Here is a 17,376-nt window from a genome sequence, read left to right as displayed (position 1 = left end):
TTAGATTATTCAATCCCTTTATTATCATACTCGAGCAGATTGCGCGCTGAGTCTGGTGTTAAAAAATGAAAAAGTTCGTCGGCAAATCTTTACACAGAGTTGTAAATAATACTGAGAGAGACGCTATTTCTTAAGAAAGATCTTGAAAAATTGCGCGGACCTTAGTAAATCTACAAATCGTTAGCATCGATCAAAAAATTCGTTCGCCTTCTCTGCTGTATGACTCCTACGCTATTCAGCCAAGTGAATGAACGAATGTTTTCATCAAAATAGCTTAATGGCGCTCCGCGGGTTTTGGCCGGGATTGTTATAGGCGAGGATATCTCAAAACGATCGTGATATAGGAGAGAAGGGGAATAAATTAGATCCATTTAGATGTCACACGAGTTGCGAGAAAATTATATAGACGCTTTGCGTTTAGAGTTACAGAATTCTCTCTAATTATTTTTCCTTTTTTTGCTCTCAAATCAAATATCAAATCCCCTTCTCCCCTACGCGGCATCGCGATGAAATTGTCGTTGGTAAAAAAATATGACTGTGCACGCATGTTCGAGCATGTATCTCGCGAGAGATCAACCACACGGCAACGGTTTTAGTGAATCGAGACCGACGAGACCCGCAGTAGACGAAGACGTTATCGGGAACGAGCAGCGGTCTGAAACAACCGGAAGCCAGCATCCCCAGCCTCAGTTACAACCGCAACTGCAACTGCAACCACTATCGCAACTGCAATTGCAATTGCAACCGCAACTGCAAACACAAACACAAGCGCAGTCGCAACCGCACCCACCGCCACCATCGCCAACGACGACGTCATCGACATACACGCGAGATCAAGAGACAGATCCGATGCGACAGCATCCGAGCACGTGGAGATTGCGCGACGACAACAACGACGACGACGACGGCGACGATGACGATGAGAACGAGGAGGAGCAACCGGACGACAATGTGTTGTGATCTATTTTGTCCATTTTCGTACGTATGCGTTTTCGTCAAATGAGCGAGCAATGATTGTGCGTGTTTCAGTTCTCCGCGGCGACGGAAAGACGTGCGCCGCCGAGAGTGATCTTGATTGGTTGGGACAACTTCCGCACGAAGCTGCTGCTATTCCTGATCGCGTGTCTTCTCGTCTGGGCCTGCGTCTTTTTCCCTCTACTCGGCACTTGAATCTTGAATCCCGACTCTTCTTCCTCCTCATCCTTCATCCTCTTCTTCTTTCGCCCGCAGTCGCAAAATGACACATCGGGTACATACACTTGATCGACATGACGAATGACGATTCGATGCGGCGACATTCAACACGATCACACATACATATTTTCACGCGTTTACATTTCCATATATTATATATAGATATATAATATATATATATATATACCTATATATTACGTCCAATATATATAATAACTTTACATTTTTGGTATTCAATATTTACACGCTATATATGTTTAATCATAAATATATTAATTTACGTAGTGGCCTTCGCGGAGAAGTAATTAAACAGCTCATCTCCGAACCATCTTAAATTCATTTACTTCTTTCGTTCTTCTGTTCTTTTCTTAATAGAAATTGTAATGCTCATTGCAAGATTTTCATGGCTTTAGTCTCTTTCTCTCCCCCTCCTCCTCCCCCCTCTCTTTCTCCACGTGCCTCCATAATGCACAATTTTAATATATATATGTATATATATATATATATATAAAATTACTGATAAACGTGGACTTAAGACGGCTTGAAAATAGCTCTTTGATCGCGAGAGACAGAAGATTTGAACGAATCCGTCTCTGTCACTTTTGCTCTCATTTCTCTGCAATATTACGTGATTACTATTCTCCTTGGAATCGGTTTAATCAACCGGAATCCTTTGGAAAATTCGCTTCGCGCCCGCGACCTCCGTCGATTATGCTACATGTATTTTTATTTACGGAACACTTTCGTTGTGTAGCATGTCGTTATGTATATATGCCGTTCTTTTCTTTTTTTCTTACGTACTTACGGTAGTAAATATCTCTCGTTTCGTAATCGTTTGATCTAAATGAGAGTAATATCAAGTAGCGTTTTAAGTATATGGTATAATTTCTATATACAGGGCGAGTCGATAGAAGCGGAGTCTTCAAGTATCTCCCTTGAAGTCGGAGATTTAAAAAAAGGGTGTAGAATGCCACTTATATAAGTGGTGGTTCTAGATGTTTCTTGATATTATATTAAATTCGTTTTGATGTCAATTCGAACGTTTGCCGGTGATAGAAATGTAATTAATTGATTAAGAAAGTATAAGAGTAGAAATATATTAGAAATATGTATATAATTAAACTGTCAATGTCACTTGTTTCCTTTAACAATGAATTATACATTTTACATACTTTTCTTCAATATTTTCTTCGAATCCAAAAGAGATTACTTCGTTCCATTTCTGTTGACTCGTTCTGTTCACTTCCGTAATCTTATTAACGATTTTCGTAACATACACGTGATAATACGACCATAACATTTCTATAATCGCTGTCTTACTTACTACAATAGTATAGCTAATACATACTATTAATTTGGCATGTAACAACCGTGACGGCGCGTTTATATGCTAAGAACCGCGACCGACGCGTCACGAGGGAATTCGCGTAAATACTTGCTAGATCTTATCAAATCCTCCTTTTTACACACAGTATCCCACACGACGTGTCCAATACACTTTATTTATAAATTCTTCTCAATGATTGATTTTTATATTAAAGATTCATTTGAATTTAAACGAAGAGAACAAGGTCTTATATTGTCCTATTGCGTTGTTAAAGCTTGGCTCGCGTGGCTCATATTTTATTCCGCAAGGAATATCCTAGCATTTTCGTTAAGAGAAAACTGACTCTAGATTGCACGAAGAATTCATAAGTCGGACACGTCGTGGAACACCCTGTGTTACGTTACGCTGTTAGTCACGCGATGATGCTCGATGGGATAAGGTTTCGAGTGCCCAAGTATTTCTTATAGCTTGGAATAAATACAATAGCGGTGGATTCGTGTGAAAAAAACGTGCAATTGAACGAAATTATCGAATACGCAAATGCGGGAAAAATGCGGTTAATTAAAATATCGCGGGGCAAGAGTAAATGCGTCTGGAATGCCACGATAATGTGTCTATTACGCGCGAGAGTAAATCGGAATCAAACTGGTACGTTTAACGGAATAAAATCAAGAGCCTGTGCATCCTCATGTAACTCCTCTTTCCTCCAGTGTAACTTAATTAATCGACCGATACACGGAAAAAATGATAAAATTTCACGACTATTATCCTTTCAAATAACAAGTAATGTACACCTGAACATAATATGGCGAAAATAAATAAATCTTTATATGTATACGTATGTGCATGTGTCTGTGTGTTATCATATAGGGAAGATATTCCGAGTTCGATACTCCTGAGCGTCAGTATTAAAATAATAATTAAAAAAGAAAAAAAGAAAGATAAAAGATCGCACGTGTATATTCGCGAACGGGATAATTTCCTAAACGTCGACATTAGGATAAAATTGTCCAAGTTCCTGCCTATGTATAATATTTAGGGTAACAACAACGCGAAATGTATTTCACGCAAGAAAAATAATACCGTTCTGACATTCCTAAAAACGCCGAGATTAATAATAAAAGAAAAATCGTTTATATCCGCGGCTTGTACGTCAAAGTAACGTGAAATGTTTTCACATCCATCTCTGTGCAATCCTGCGGGCCAATGACACCGTCGCCGCTGGTACGCGATGGCACGCGCGTCTCCTTGCTCGCGTGCTCTTCGAAGATCTCATTGTGGCTGTTGTCCAGCATCTTCTCGGTCGCCGGCTGCTGCTGCTGATCCGCCGCCATCACGCGCACGATCTTCACGGTCTTGATTGTCTCCAGGGAACGCGACTTGGACGCTTCCGTCACCGCCGCTGCTGCCGCCGCTGTCGCCGAGCGGCCGGCTACCTTAGTGCCGTTCTCCTTGTTGCGACGGGAAGAATTGCGATGCCAGCGTTGCTTTTCCCTAGAGGAAGTTCTCCGAAGACTCGGCCGCTTCACCGATTCCGCGCTAGCGCTTAAACCCGTGGCTGTATTCGAAAGACGTTCAATGAGAAAAATTGGACAGACTCGAAAGCATAGCATAGGGTTAATTTTCAACGGGCAATTAAACTTACAATATATAAAAAAAGAAAAAGGCAGAAAAGAAAAAAGCCAATCGCAAAAGATGCGATAAGAAAATTATAAACATACAGAGAAGCTTTAACATTTGTAAATAATTTAATTGGTTATCAACAAAACTTATGCAATAATGCACAAGCGTAAAGAAATGTCAAGCTCATATCAACCTTGTTTTTTCTGGCTGTCAAAGAAATAAATCTCTAAAATTACGTGGTTGTTTACCGATATTGCCAGAGGAAGACCGATTGGAACCACGTAGAATGTGTATCGCCGTAGGATCACTGTCCGTGGCCATTATAGGCGTGAGAAACCATTCAGATCTAGTTCGCATCCGCGCGGCTTGTCTCTCGTGAACCTGCGATCGCAACGATGGCATATATCACATCAATACCAATTGCCTGTTGTTTGTTATCGTCGTTATCGAGACACGATTGTCTTACCTGCGGCAGGTAGCTGAGGCTCTTGGTGCTCTCGGCGTAGCGATTCACCGCGCGAAGCTCTTCCAGCGTCATGCCCGCCGTCACGCGTTTAGAATGTTGACTGCCATTACTCGACGAACGACTGGGCGCCTGTAAAAAAAAAAAAAGAAAAAATAAATAAAATAATCCGTTATACTGCTTTACTTACTTTTTACGTTACGACAATTGCGACGCAACGCGAAAGCACGATCGCGCATTCCACGCGCTTACGATAAATGTGGTTTTATACCTGGAACAGGCCGTTCTCTTCTAAGCTAACCGAGAGACGTGTGTAACTCTCGAGTAAAGTATTCTCTGGAATCATGCCTAACGATGATGCCAGATTTATCGTCTCCGGCACGTGGATCAACGCCGGAGTTGACTGCGATTCCTCTTGGTGAGACATACCTATATTGTATAAATTAGCAATTATTACAATACTGTACAAAGTGACAGTGATGAAAATCCTTTCACTGCTGCAATATTGGACCGTGGTGTTGTCAGAAATAAAAATATACGAATCTTCCTCTCGCGCTACACGCGTTTTGATATAAATTACTTTACTTACTTTATTTCTAAAGAAAAGAAAGGTAAAAGAAAATTTTTTTTATCGAACACAAGATCCAATATGATAACAACAATGGTCGGGAAACTTAACGTTCGATTCAATGAGATGTCACAGTTACACTTATAACTTACATTCTAAATTAAACTTCAATCCCCACTTTTCGCACTCATATTGTAACCATGACTTTTCGGCTTCCAGCGACAGCTGTCCTAAAATTCATACATTCAGGTCGTACTTGCGCAATTAAGTCGTCGTGATTGAAAGTGCGCGCGCGCGCACACACACACACACACACACACACAAACACTTACTCGACACGAGAGTGTCCGGCGGATATCGGAAACTAAAGATCCAATCTTCCTCCACCTTTAATATCCGACCGGTTATGCGCGCGTAATACTCATAATTATCCCTTCCGAATAAATTGGAAACGCCAAAGTTGTCTATCATGAACTTGGCGATGCGTGTGGCAATCTGGAAACAGGTTGTCGATCCTCACTGACTATTATAATGTTAAAATCCTTGACGGACTTTCGATCTTCCTCGAGTGGTTCGGACCGTTGGAGACGGACCCGCGTTAACTACCTTAAATCTTAGAACATCCTCCATCTTAGCAGTCTTGCCGTCGCTGACGCAGCTGTGAAAGAACGAAGGTGCTACGGACACCCCCAGGGCCTCGCTGGTCATCCCCGTGTGCGCTCTCTCGCAATTTACAGCTACTACCCTGAACGTTCCGAACAGCAATACCAGTAACCGTTGTGTGTATATCGGCATGGAAGTAATTAATCTGCGCAACGTACGTTTCTTTGTGAATTTCCTCGATAAAATGATAGATATCGAGAATGTCGTAACGCGTAATGCGTAACGCGAATGTCAATCAGTCAGAGATCATCACCTGTGTATCTGGTCCCGTTGTTGTTCTACGCTATCTAGCTGGATTATGGCAAACAGTTGTTGCTCCGCCTCTTTACCGAATATTCCTCCAGGTATCTTGCGCAAAAACTTCTTTAGAACGCTGGCTATCGTGTAAACGCTAAAATTGTCCATATTGACCAGATGTCCAGTTTGCAGAAAGTGTACCAGTTTCTTCATGTTACCCTGGTGACCAGGTGCCCGAAAGATATCTTTTCTGAGCGGGGCTTCCTTGTTCAATTTCAATATAAGAACCTGGAATAAGAGGACACTGTTATTATAGTTAATAAATCAATTATTCCAGATATTTTAAAATGTAAACGTTTGCCGACGAGGGGACGCTATTTCCATTGGATTCGTTATTTACCAGTAATGGGCCAGGAATATCATTCTTGCACACTTCGTTCAAGGGTGCACCAAACTTGACCCTACAAAAGGAAAGCAGAACGTTGCAAACATTACCTTCACAAGTAATGCAAATATCGATTTTCGGATTTTATTCCGACAAAACAATAACGAGACACGTGCATAAACTTTGAACGCAGTAGTATACCAAAGCGAGTTTCTCTAAGACGGGAGAATACAAATGTTGAATTAGAGGCGTCATGGGCGGTGCGTTTCACTGCTTGTTATAAAATTGCGCTATCAAATGTCGCTACTCTGGAATCGCTAAACAGCTCCAACAGCCTTCGATAAGTCAGCCTACTATTATAACGCGATGGATATCCGAGAGTTGTCAATACGCATATTAGTAACATACGATACACGTAATCTTTTCAAACTCTGCGATTACTTACAAGTCTACCACGCACCTCTTCAGAGCATCAAACATAAAACGCGGAGTGCTGACAATATTTGTCCGATATATCGTTAAATATCAATTATCACATCTGTGAAAAAATTTAAGACCTTTATTACCTCACTGTCAGTTAATTTTTATATCGACACACTGTCTCGCTGTGCTTTATCTACATATGTATACTATACCATACTAGACATATATACATAATGACCGTCTACGAGAAACTGATGGTCCAACTTATGCAAACAATTAGTTTCAATTAACAATTTATATAAATATATTATAATTATATAATTTGACAATTTATATGCATTCTGTTCTTTGCTAAAGATTGCAACCATCTAACCAAGGGTTTTTGAAAATATGTACCTACTTGAATTTAATATATGTCTAAATCACATGTAAGTACACAATCATAAAAAATTGGCATCACTTGGGAAAAAAAGAATTATTTATTATATAACATATTAATTATATTACAATGTTTGTTAACACAACAAGGCGTGCCAATGAATCGTATATTTACGAGTATATTTATCTCTTTGATCTCTTCCAAAAAATTTATAATAAATTCAGAATGTTTTTCAGTTTTTTAACGAATAAAATATTAATTAAAATGCAACTGAAGGACGAGTGTCGTGTTCTCGAGCGATATACTAACTTTTCCAGGCGTCTTGGGTGAAGAGGCTCTGAAGAGGGATGTCCACAGCTGGTTACAACATTTCCAAACGTAGCGGCGCGTCGATGCATTCTCTCCGTCCAGCTGCTCATTGTACAAAATCTAATGGCATTGGCATGCGAGCGCTAAGATCGCTGTGGGCTCTGGGCTCTAGGCTCTTGGCCTTCTGAAGAAACGTCACGCTCTCCTCTCCCAAACTCGAGTTCTCCCGGTTCTCCGTGCCTCCCAATGCAGCTCCTAATCCAGTCGCTGAAAGCACACGGCAAGATTTTTGTCTGTCTTACTCTCGTTTCCAATTTTTCTAACTTTTGATGCAAATTTCGAAATTTGCGCTACTTAACAACTTATTGTTAGAAATTCATTTCCCTGTTGTATTTTTGCATTAATCACGAAGACAACTCTGAGCTAAACTTTCTCTCCCAGATTTATTATTGCCGACGTTCTCGAAACTTGGATTCTTAACTTGCGGAAATAGCCGCAATGTTAGTCAACGTTAGTAAACACGAGAGTACATAAACAAAACACATTTATATGACTCACTAATAGGAAGTCAATAATAGTCAATAAAGGAGAGTCGAACAAATTAGAGAAATACAATAGTCACATCACAATATTCGTGCAGAAATCAGTTGAATGCACTTACAAAATGATTTTGACAATTGAATCATAACGATCTAGCGATGACCCACCGATGCAATAGATATGCAAACGTAGTCGCAGACAGGAAGGAACGCGAAGATCTGAAAGAACTGTGGAACTGTGGAAGTAGGTGGAGAAAGAGAGACCCGCGCGAGAGCGTCAACAATTCGACAAAGAGAGAAACGAGAGAGCGCAGCCCTGAGTTCCAAGTTCCGACCAGTTCCGACTCAGTGATGTCAACGTGATCAACGTCGGAAAGATAGAGAAGAGAGCGAGAGAGAGAGAGAGAGGAAATCTCACCGGGTGCGGGTGATCCCTTCGTCGTCGAGCGTCCCACGTTGAAGTTAACCTAACCTAACCGCGCGCATAGTCGAGCCAGGCAAGCGGATGAGCGGGCGACGCGACAACGGCAATGGGAAACTGATGGTCACTGATGGATGGACGTGGCGGCGGCGGCGACGGAGATGCTCGCTTCCCCACGCACCAGCCCAGCCCAGCCCAGCCCAGCCGCGTCTACGTTTCCATGGAAATGTTGCGGCCGCGGTGCCGAAACTGCCGAAGCGCCGACAGCATCGTCTCGGTCGTGCCACGCCACGCCACGCCACGTTACGTTAACACCTACGTTGCGGCACGTCACGATTAGGACAGGACACACGACATATGACACGATACCGAACCGAGACACCCTCGTCACAGTCGTCAGGTCGTCACACCACACAGCGTCACAGCTCACAGCGTCAGACACGCCGTCTACTATGGCTGCATTCCGATATATTAACTGATTAACGACGGTCGCCAGCGGATCGAGAGGAAAGCATCACTTGTCGCGTAACTATCACGGTCACGGCTACTGACGGCTACCACGAGGACCACGGCCCGCGCACCACCGCCACCGCCCGTAGCAGCAGCGATCATCGCAAAAAATCAATATGATTCCCCACTCCCACCTCCCATTCCCCATTCCTACATTTCCTACCGACAGCGACAGGGCTGACAGCTGATGTGACAGGGTGACACTCAGGTTAGGTGACAAGCTGACCCAGACCGACCCAGACCCAGACCCAGTCTGACCAAAGGCCCACTAGAGTCCCTAAAGATCGATAGTAAGATAGAGTCTGGCCATGCTACGTGTTCCTCCTTATTGGTGAAAACGAAGTTTGGAAAACCATGTACTTACTTTTATTATCAATTTGTAGTCAAACAATAGCAAGTTTCTTTTATTGACGCCATGACGCCGTGTGTACGCCAGTGTACGCGAGGTAGGCGACAGTAGGCGAGTAGGGACAGGGAGTGGAGTGAGGGAGTACGCACCACGCACCTGTGCATATATCTATATAAGTAGTATATAGTATATACGCAACTTACAATGGCGGTCGGGTCTCCCTTGTCTCTTTCTAGCACACGCGAACGTGCTCGAAAGACGAAATCACAACGGGCACAATGGCCACAATGAGCAGACTAGTAGCGTATAGAAATCTGTGGGTAAATTGCTGTGTAGAGTGTGGACTTGTGGAGGCCATAATCTCGACGACGTGCGCCCTTTTTAATACACTTGTTATATTGTAAATTGTTACCAGTGTCACGAATCCAGTGTAACATGTTGGGCCCCTACTGTACCAAATTGACGCTATGTGCGCGACAGCGATAATTCTTTATTCTACATTACAAAACAAATAAAATCTCTTTTGGTAATATATAAGAACATGATACGTACGTATTTTATGTTTGCGGAAACCGCATACACAAAACTGGCGGCTTGAAAATCAAATTTGAAAATCCGGCGTGGTTGCAAACGCGTCAAGTAAGTCAACTTTTCTATCATTACCTTGGCCTAAGCTTGCCCTCATATATCTAAATATCTTATTTCACGTCTCTATCCACGTATTCATCGCATTAAAGTTGCCACATTTCAAATCTAGTTTTAAAATTTCTCTATTTCTTTTTAATTTATTTATTTTCTTCATTCACTTTGCCTTGCGCTTTATTCCATTCCAGCGACATTACTTATCGTTTGTGTTGTATGCTAGGCAAAACCAAGATAACGTCCTACTATTAGAGGAAGTTAGAGATATTTGTGTATCGACCACCTTAGACCTTGGACCACCTTGATGAGATGAATAATAGGAAAAGGGCGATGGAAGATGATGACGGTAGAGGATTCGAAAGAGGGTTGGAAGCGGATAAAATCCTTGGCTCAGCGGATGACAATGGAGAGTTGATGTACTTGATACAATGGTGAGTGACATGTTCATCTGTACGTCGTAAATGTACATTTGTCGGAAGTACAGAAAAAGAATGCAAGGTAATGTGAGTAATTTGAAAACACGTGAAGCCAATTGATACAACCAATACAACGGAAGTAATTTTGTTTGCGTAGGAAAGGAACGGAGGCAGTTGACATGGTATCTGCCAAAGAAGCCAATGCCAAATGTCCTCAGATCGTTATCCAATTTTATGAAGACAGAATAACCTGGAGTAAGGCAAAAGCGTGAAACAGATATGTATTTCCTTGAAAAAGTTAGACTCTCTACATCATTTAAGAAATTGATTTTTATTGCGATCTAAATGTGTAATAAATATCTTTGGAAGGTACGACTCCTATTGTATTCTAAACATGTAATAGGTGGTTTTTTGGGGGTTTTTTTTTTAAATATTTAATTTCCCTTAATCTTGATGTACTCGATTCGGTACTTTGGCAGTACATCCGTTCTTTTTAGTTGCACATTTTGTACATACTTGCGATATTTTCTATTTCTTTTTTTCTTATCTGTGATCTTTCGGCGAAATAGGAACTTTAATTGCACCAAGTACCTACCGTTCCCGGTAGATTATCCCAGTTTCCGTTTTTTTTTTGAAGAAAAATATAGTAGGTACATAAGATAATTTAGAATACGTAGTTAACGTCCCCCTCTTGCTTTTAATATTTCACAGGAAAAAAAATATAATACGCACAGCAAACTTGTATAGAATCCACGAATTCACAGCCTTGTTTCATCATTTTATTGCATTTTAGACAAAGTAAGGGCGAATACAGTGTATATATCGCAACGTTTATACACGCGACCTTACGTCTTGTTATTACCAACGTATCCTTATTAATTAGTGTACATATATATATGTATATACACAAATTGTATCGCCAAACTTCTAACAAACCTACCGCGTGTCATTTTATTTACAAAGATCCGCTGGCACTTAATTGCATGTAGTGGATGTTAATCAGAGATCTCTCAACAAGATCCTGGAGTGTCTATAAGTATTTCGAAGCAACGGATCGTAGCTAAAAATTTTTTAGAAAATAGATTTATTACAATATCCAAAAGAAATCTTTACTTTCAACTTATGTTATCAATAATTCTCCCCATAAAATATTGAAATTAAAATTTCTTAATTTTTTAATAAATGATTTTGAAGTCTCTTGAAAATTTTGCTCATCGCAAAGTACAACCGCAAACAACTCCAGACTGTAAAAAAAACAAAGTTTGGACTTGTAGAGTCTCTTGATTTCTCGATAAGCGAGTTTCGAACATAAATGGACGAGAGAGATATGTAAACATTGCGGGATTACTTGCTATTTACATTTAAGCTAATGTCTTATCGTAAAAGTTACGTCATCTCTGGTGAAAAAATGACAGAGCATTATTTAGAAAAAGGAAACGGATTAACAAATTCCGAGTGATGGTGATGGTATGAGTATAGTATTATACATCGTGCTCGCGAGCGAGAGAGATCAGAACTTCCTCGGTCGACCTCGTTTGCGGGGTGATGCGATTTTACGTGTGCTCGGCCGGGCGCGCAGCTTCCGTCGCAGCATTCTGGACGAGCTGCCAGAGTTGCGCTGGGTATCGTTGTGCATTTTCAAATGTCGCAGAAATAGCAATCTGGACTTGATGAGCTTCTTACAGATGTGGCACTTGCGTACGTGCTCTACAAGTAAAACAACAACGAAAATTAGACAGATAAAATCTACATCGATCTTGGCTCTCACCCGTTCGTCACTTATAGATTGCAGTATATTTTTTACACGGTGCGGTCTCCTTCGCGTATACTTGGCGCGAGACACCACCGCGTCTCTTGATTTTTAATTCAATATTTAATTTATTATTCGAAAAAGAGTCAATTAAAACTTGTATGTGTTAAAATTTGGATTTGTTAAATACACACATAATTTATTATGAAAATAAGAAGGCTCAACTAAAATCTTTGAATTAAATATAAATATAAATAGAATTTTTTAAATTCCCTTTTAAATATTCTCTTTCAGAGGTAGTTTATATTTAATTCAAAGCTGGATTCTAATTAAGTCTTACTTTATAGTCTTTTATATATATATATATATATATATATATCTCCCCCCTCTCCCTCCTCTCTAATCAAGTTTTTCTTTAATTTCGACATATACCTGATTTCTTAGTGCCATGTTGCAAACTGTGCGCATCTAGTAGAGCTGTACTTGGGAACCACCTGCCGCAGTCCGTGCAATCGAGCTTTTTCGTCTCTAACGGGTATTTATTCCTTTGCTTCCGTTTTCTCTTCACTCTGGTGAGCATGCTGAGTTCTCTCTTTGTCGCGTTGTCTTCGTCAACCGATTCCTCCTCTTCCGTTGAAGTTGTTTCCTTCCGTTGAACTGATCTCAAGGATTTGCTCGGAGTTCTGTCAAATAAATTATGAGAGAAATTGTAAAAAAGCTGGATATTAGATTTATGTGAAATAATAAATAACAAAATCTATGATTTTTGACTGATTTGTATTATAACGTATGTAGAAAAAAAAATACTGATTTACATTGCTGAAGAGAGGCTCAACTTGTGCTTCTTCCTCTGCAAGTGCACTAAGCGAACGTGACGCGCCAAGGTAACAGCCACGTCAAACTTCTCCTGGCAGATTTTGCAGGGATACTGCTTTTTGACTTTCTGATTTTCTTTACCCTTTGGTTTTCTCTTGCCGAGATTGAGAGCTTTCGTTGGCGATTTCTGACACACCAAGAGATGCATTTTGAGAGTACGTCGGTACCGAAAGTTTCTAGAACAATACTCGCAACGTATTACACTATTGAGCTTCGTCAAATGTCCACCGGGCTGCCATTTAACGTTCTCCTCTTCCTCTTCTTCCTCGTCATCACTGTCATCGGAATCCGAATCCCTCACCATGATAATTTCGTTCTCTTTGTCGCTGGAATACTTGTCCTTGTTATCATCCAGAGTGATCTCCACCACGTTGCGTGTCATTTGTTGCTCTTCTTCGTCGACATCCAGGTCGATCACCTCCACGACCTGAATTCCGACACATTAGAAAACTAATTTAAGGGAACATTCATGATTAGTGCTTAAAGATGTTGACACGTATAATTTTCGGCTCTTTGAAAACCTTCAATATCTAATTTTGCAAGTAATTGTAACAGGCGTAATCATTGAGCGACTATAACTGAACAAATATAATTCACAAGTATTAAAAAAAATTACAAACATTGGATGAAGATTGCAAAATTGGAAATTGAAATTTTCAAAAATAAAAACGCGACACGTGTAATTTCCCAATCGCTTCTGTGCGCGACATTTACCTTCCGCCGCTTCGTTCGCTTAATTCGTTTTGTCCGTTTAATTCTCTTTGCTTTGGTTACATCGACACGTATCTGCGATGACAACTGGCGTCGCCGAGTGATACGCTTCTTGCCGGTCAGTTCCTCATTCAACATCGATGCCGGCTGTATGATGATCTCTCCGTCATCCCGATCGACGGAGATCAATTGCTGCTTCCGCGATCGTTTGACCTTTAGTGGCGTCTGCGGAGTGGTCGCCGTTGTCGACGATGGCAAATCGGTCAATGTGTCGATTAATCGCTGCCGATCGTTCTCTGAGACGGAAGTGCATGTTCGGTCGATCGTCGAATGCGATGACACGTAAGATTCAAGTTTATCCGCGTCTTCATTTAACGATGATTTAGCCTTCATCAAAGACGCACAATCTTCCTGGATATTTGACTTATCGTCTTGCAATTTTTCGGACTTTTTGTCGTTCGTTTCCAATGATTTCTTGCGGGAAACCTTCATATTCTGCAATGTCGCCTGGATCTCGTCAAACGTCAACTCTGAGTCAGACTGATGATCAGCTTCTAAGAGGATATATTGTACTGTTGAATGCTCCATCAACTCGTCCTCAAATTCGAGATTATCTTGACATTCATCCGGTTGCTTATCTAAAAAGATCCGTGTTATTCAGACCTTACACATTTATGGGAAAAAAAAAAGAAGAAAAACCACATTTGTTGTTATCGATGGGAATATGTGTGGTAAAAAAGTTAGCGTTTTGTACAACAAAGTTTGATTGTACAAACTTAATTAATTTTTGTATACGTAAACATATTCTAAAAATTTTAAGCAACAAAAATAAATTTCTTTATATTATCGTATATATATATTTATATATATATATATATATATATATATAAGAACAAATACTATTTCTGCCAGTGCTAATTAACGTAACGCGTTATTTGCATATATTGGTATTTACTCATATACATGACATATTCATAAGATATGATTGGACGTGTTGCCTCAAATTGCTGATAGTTTTAAAATTACAAACAATATTTTTTTTCGAGCAGATTGAAATTCTAGAACAAAATAAATTACGCACGATACCTAAATTTAAAAATAGCTTTTATTACTTTTTATGCATTTATCCAATCTTATATACATACCGATATTCACAATATTATCCATATTGTCGTCCGTTATGAGACTTGTAATATCCGATTGTTCGTCGACAGATGCCTGAACGCTATCACTAGGCTTTGAACTAATCTTAAAGTTGCTATAGTTTTGGTAAGTTTCATAATCGTGTCCTATTCCGTTCTCTTCCTGTGCAACGGCCTTCTTAGTGTTGACTGATGTGTCGCAGGTATCGCAGGTAGACGTCTTGTCATTTACTTCAGATTCCTCCTTGCGATAAAACATTGGCGGTTGGGCAGTAAACACCCGTTTCTTCATCTGCGATGGTTTCTTCACCGTTCGCACGGCACCCTCACCTATTAGACGTTCCACATCTGCTCTGTAATTACATCCATGTCTGTAGTTCTGGCAACCGACATACAAAATGAAGTAAAAGGAAAAGAAGACCAAAATAGAGATCAGCACTTAATTAAAACTAAGTTTTTTTTTGTTGCTAAAAAAAGTAGAGTTTAAAAACCAAAGGCTTTAATTGAAGCTAAGTGAGTTTGTTTCTCTCTCACGGACTTACTTCATAAGAAACTGAAAGTTACTCGGAGGTTCGTCGGACTCGTCGTAAACAGCCACGGCAAATATCTCGTCCGAGTCTTCCACGGCATACAGAGCCAGCTGTTGTCCGGCCGCGGTGACAAAAGTGGCGATTGTCTCCTCGTCATCTTCTTGTTCCTCGGACTCGTTTTCCTGTGCGTCGTGTATTACACAAATTGTGTAATAAAAACAATTAACTGCTAAAGTAAATTGACACTTATCGGTTTAAAAATAGAGATCAAGTGTCGAACGTTTACCTTCAAAAGAGATGCTTGAACATTTTCAGAATCCCATTTCTCGGCGATCGACGACGTCTCCGACAATGGAACAGTACGTATGGACTCGTCGAATCTGGTGGCCATGTCGTCACAACTTTCGAGACTCTCCTCAAAATACGTAGTAGACTCTGTCTGGTGATTGGCTTTGTCTGTCAAACGTCCATTCGTATTCATAATGTGTATGTGTATTTCCTCATTGACAATCTACGAAATATAGGAATCTCATCGGTATGTCGGTGATCCACATGATATTGATCCACTTTAACCAACGCTATCCACGTCTTTACCGCACTTTCCCCGGTACTATCTTGCTTTAACAGAGCTGCGCTGTGTTCCGATTCGCTCTCCATAAAGTTAGCCTTGGTCATTATTCGATGGGACATGACTGCTTCACAAACATCTAGCTCACTGGTAAACGACATATTCAACTCAAGGACGCTTCAATTTGACATTATCGTTGTCGAACACTCATCATGATCACCACAGGTCACCGCCTATAGAAATACACACAATAAGAGAACATTTTTATTAAATATTATTAATTTAATATTTACTTTTAAATGTATAATTAATGAAAAGCTATATGTGTTGATACAAGTATGCTGCTCCAAGCTCAAAGTATTTAGATGTTGACATATGCGCAAGGACATTTATGTATGTACACACATACGTGTATTAATATAAATTTTAATATTAATACATGTATCTCTGTTTTGTGATATACATCAGTGTAATTTAATAAACACGAGACGCGATAACTCAACATTTCAACTACAACTACAACTTCAACTTGAACTGTACAAGCGGCGTTTGCGCCAATGCGCAAAATAAGCGCTCATCACTTATCAAAATCCTAATTGACTGGTCTGATAGTCATTGCCGTTTTGGACAACGGTTGCTTACGTCCCTACCTATTGCTTCCCGTTCTAAGCGAATTAGCAGATTCGCGGGAATCGCAGGATCGTTGCGCGAGCGTCGCCCCTGAGCGAGAGAGAATCCTTGCTTTCAGAATGAGAGAATCCGTGCCGTGCGCCGTGCGTTGCGTAAACTGCTCGGAACCTCGGAAGAGGAGGTTATGTTCGTCTCACGGTAGTCGCTAGTCGCTAGTCGCTAGTCGCTAGTCAAGTAGTCAGAGTCAGAAGTCAGAACTCAGAACGCGGGGGAAAGGTTGGATGTTGGATGCTATACTTGCTCGTGTACGGATATACGTAAATACGTGCACGACAGGCGCTTTTATATCTCTTTGAGAGGTGCGGCGTGTCGCGGCCGCGGCCGGCATACAACATTCACCAAGCTCGCGACGTCGCGAATCGCGATAACAAACGACATAACATCGGGATCGGGGGCGATACAACGGAAACCCTAATCCCTATTATCCCTAATGTGCGCGCTGTGCGCGCATAGTTGATCGTCGTCGTCGTCTTTGCTAAATTGCTTCGCCAGTTCACCACCGTTTTCTGCTGCCATCGCGCTCACCGCGTTACTAATTGCCAATCGCTGATATTCTTCCTAGAGCAAATAGTTGTCGCGATTCGCCAATCGCTGACCATCTGTCGCGCGGATCTCGCCTGCGATTGGTCGAGCCGTCGAGCCCTCTGCGCGGCATGCTCAA

The 17,376-nt window shown here is 40.9% G+C and overlaps 3 protein-coding genes across 5 annotated transcripts; 1 reads left to right on the top strand and 2 right to left on the bottom strand.

Annotated features, from left to right (window-relative positions):
* On the bottom strand, window positions 1-9,494 carry LOC112451833. 3 transcript variants are annotated; one of them, XM_025011738.1, is made up of 13 exons: window positions 8,529-9,487; window positions 7,572-7,838; window positions 6,476-6,536; window positions 6,092-6,363; window positions 5,782-5,983; window positions 5,508-5,670; window positions 5,328-5,405; window positions 4,879-5,036; window positions 4,611-4,739; window positions 4,393-4,525; window positions 3,674-4,079; window positions 3,281-3,290; window positions 1-1,214 (listed from the first exon to the last, which is right to left on the bottom strand). In XM_025011738.1, exons 2-13 carry the CDS (start codon window positions 7,679-7,681, stop codon window positions 1,026-1,028), a joined length of 1,911 nt encoding a protein of 636 aa, XP_024867506.1. In that variant the 5' UTR covers window positions 7,682-7,838; window positions 8,529-9,487; the 3' UTR covers window positions 1-1,025. The 3 variants fall into 3 exon arrangements, with proteins under 3 accessions (XP_024867506.1, XP_024867504.1, XP_024867505.1); XM_025011736.1 differs by lacking the exon at window positions 1-1,214 and having other exon boundaries at window positions 1,401-4,079; window positions 8,529-9,318; window positions 9,406-9,494; XM_025011737.1 differs by lacking the exon at window positions 1-1,214 and having other exon boundaries at window positions 1,401-4,079; window positions 9,406-9,494.
* Window positions 9,495-9,496: 2 nt separating this feature from the next.
* LOC112451835 (chromobox protein homolog 5-like) lies at window positions 9,497-10,820 on the top strand. The gene is made up of 3 exons (XM_025011744.1): window positions 9,497-10,029; window positions 10,256-10,463; window positions 10,606-10,820. Exons 2-3 carry the CDS (start codon window positions 10,342-10,344, stop codon window positions 10,718-10,720), a joined length of 237 nt encoding a protein of 78 aa, XP_024867512.1. The 5' UTR covers window positions 9,497-10,029; window positions 10,256-10,341; the 3' UTR covers window positions 10,721-10,820.
* Window positions 10,821-11,205: 385 nt separating this feature from the next.
* LOC112451831 (intracellular protein transport protein USO1-like) lies at window positions 11,206-17,233 on the bottom strand. Its single transcript, XM_025011735.1, has 9 exons — window positions 16,676-17,233; window positions 16,052-16,258; window positions 15,744-15,968; window positions 15,470-15,639; window positions 14,931-15,280; window positions 13,789-14,423; window positions 13,014-13,501; window positions 12,631-12,881; window positions 11,206-12,155 (listed from the first exon to the last, which is right to left on the bottom strand). Exons 2-9 carry the CDS (start codon window positions 16,184-16,186, stop codon window positions 11,959-11,961), a joined length of 2,451 nt encoding a protein of 816 aa, XP_024867503.1. The 5' UTR covers window positions 16,187-16,258; window positions 16,676-17,233; the 3' UTR covers window positions 11,206-11,958.
* Window positions 17,234-17,376: the final 143 nt, after the last annotated feature.

Source organism: Temnothorax curvispinosus, unplaced genomic scaffold (genome assembly GCF_003070985.1).
Source record: "Temnothorax curvispinosus isolate PA1 unplaced genomic scaffold, ASM307098v1 QBEX01002643.1, whole genome shotgun sequence".
Classification (NCBI taxonomy): domain Eukaryota; kingdom Metazoa; phylum Arthropoda; class Insecta; order Hymenoptera; family Formicidae; genus Temnothorax; species Temnothorax curvispinosus.
This window is presented reverse-complemented; position numbering and strand designations above follow the sequence as displayed.

Bases quoted from the DNA above. Each gene is read 5' to 3' on its own strand.
- LOC112451831 (XM_025011735.1), bottom strand. From the start codon at position 16,186: ATGTCGTTTACCAGTGAGCTAGATGTTTGTGAAGCAGTCATGTCCCAT. The intron at 15,969-16,051 runs GTAAAGACGTGG...TATATTTCGTAG, and splicing joins ATAGTACCGGGGAAAGTGCG to ATTGTCAATGAGGAAATACA. The intron at 15,281-15,469 runs GTAAGTCCGTGA...ATGTAATTACAG, and splicing joins AACTTTCAGTTTCTTATGAA to AGCAGATGTGGAACGTCTAA.
- LOC112451833 (XM_025011738.1), bottom strand. From the start codon at position 7,681: ATGAGCAGCTGGACGGAGAGAATGCATCGACGCGCCGCTACGTTTGGA. The intron at 5,671-5,781 runs GTAGTTAACGCG...ACCTGTTTCCAG, and splicing joins AGGATGTTCTAAGATTTAAG to ATTGCCACACGCATCGCCAA. The intron at 4,740-4,878 runs GTATAAAACCAC...TTTTTTTTACAG, and splicing joins AAGAGAACGGCCTGTTCCAG to GCGCCCAGTCGTTCGTCGAG.
- LOC112451835 (XM_025011744.1), top strand. From the start codon at position 10,342: ATGAATAATAGGAAAAGGGCGATGGAAGATGATGACGGTAGAGGATTC. The intron at 10,464-10,605 runs GTGAGTGACATG...TTGTTTGCGTAG, and splicing joins TTGATGTACTTGATACAATG to GAAAGGAACGGAGGCAGTTG.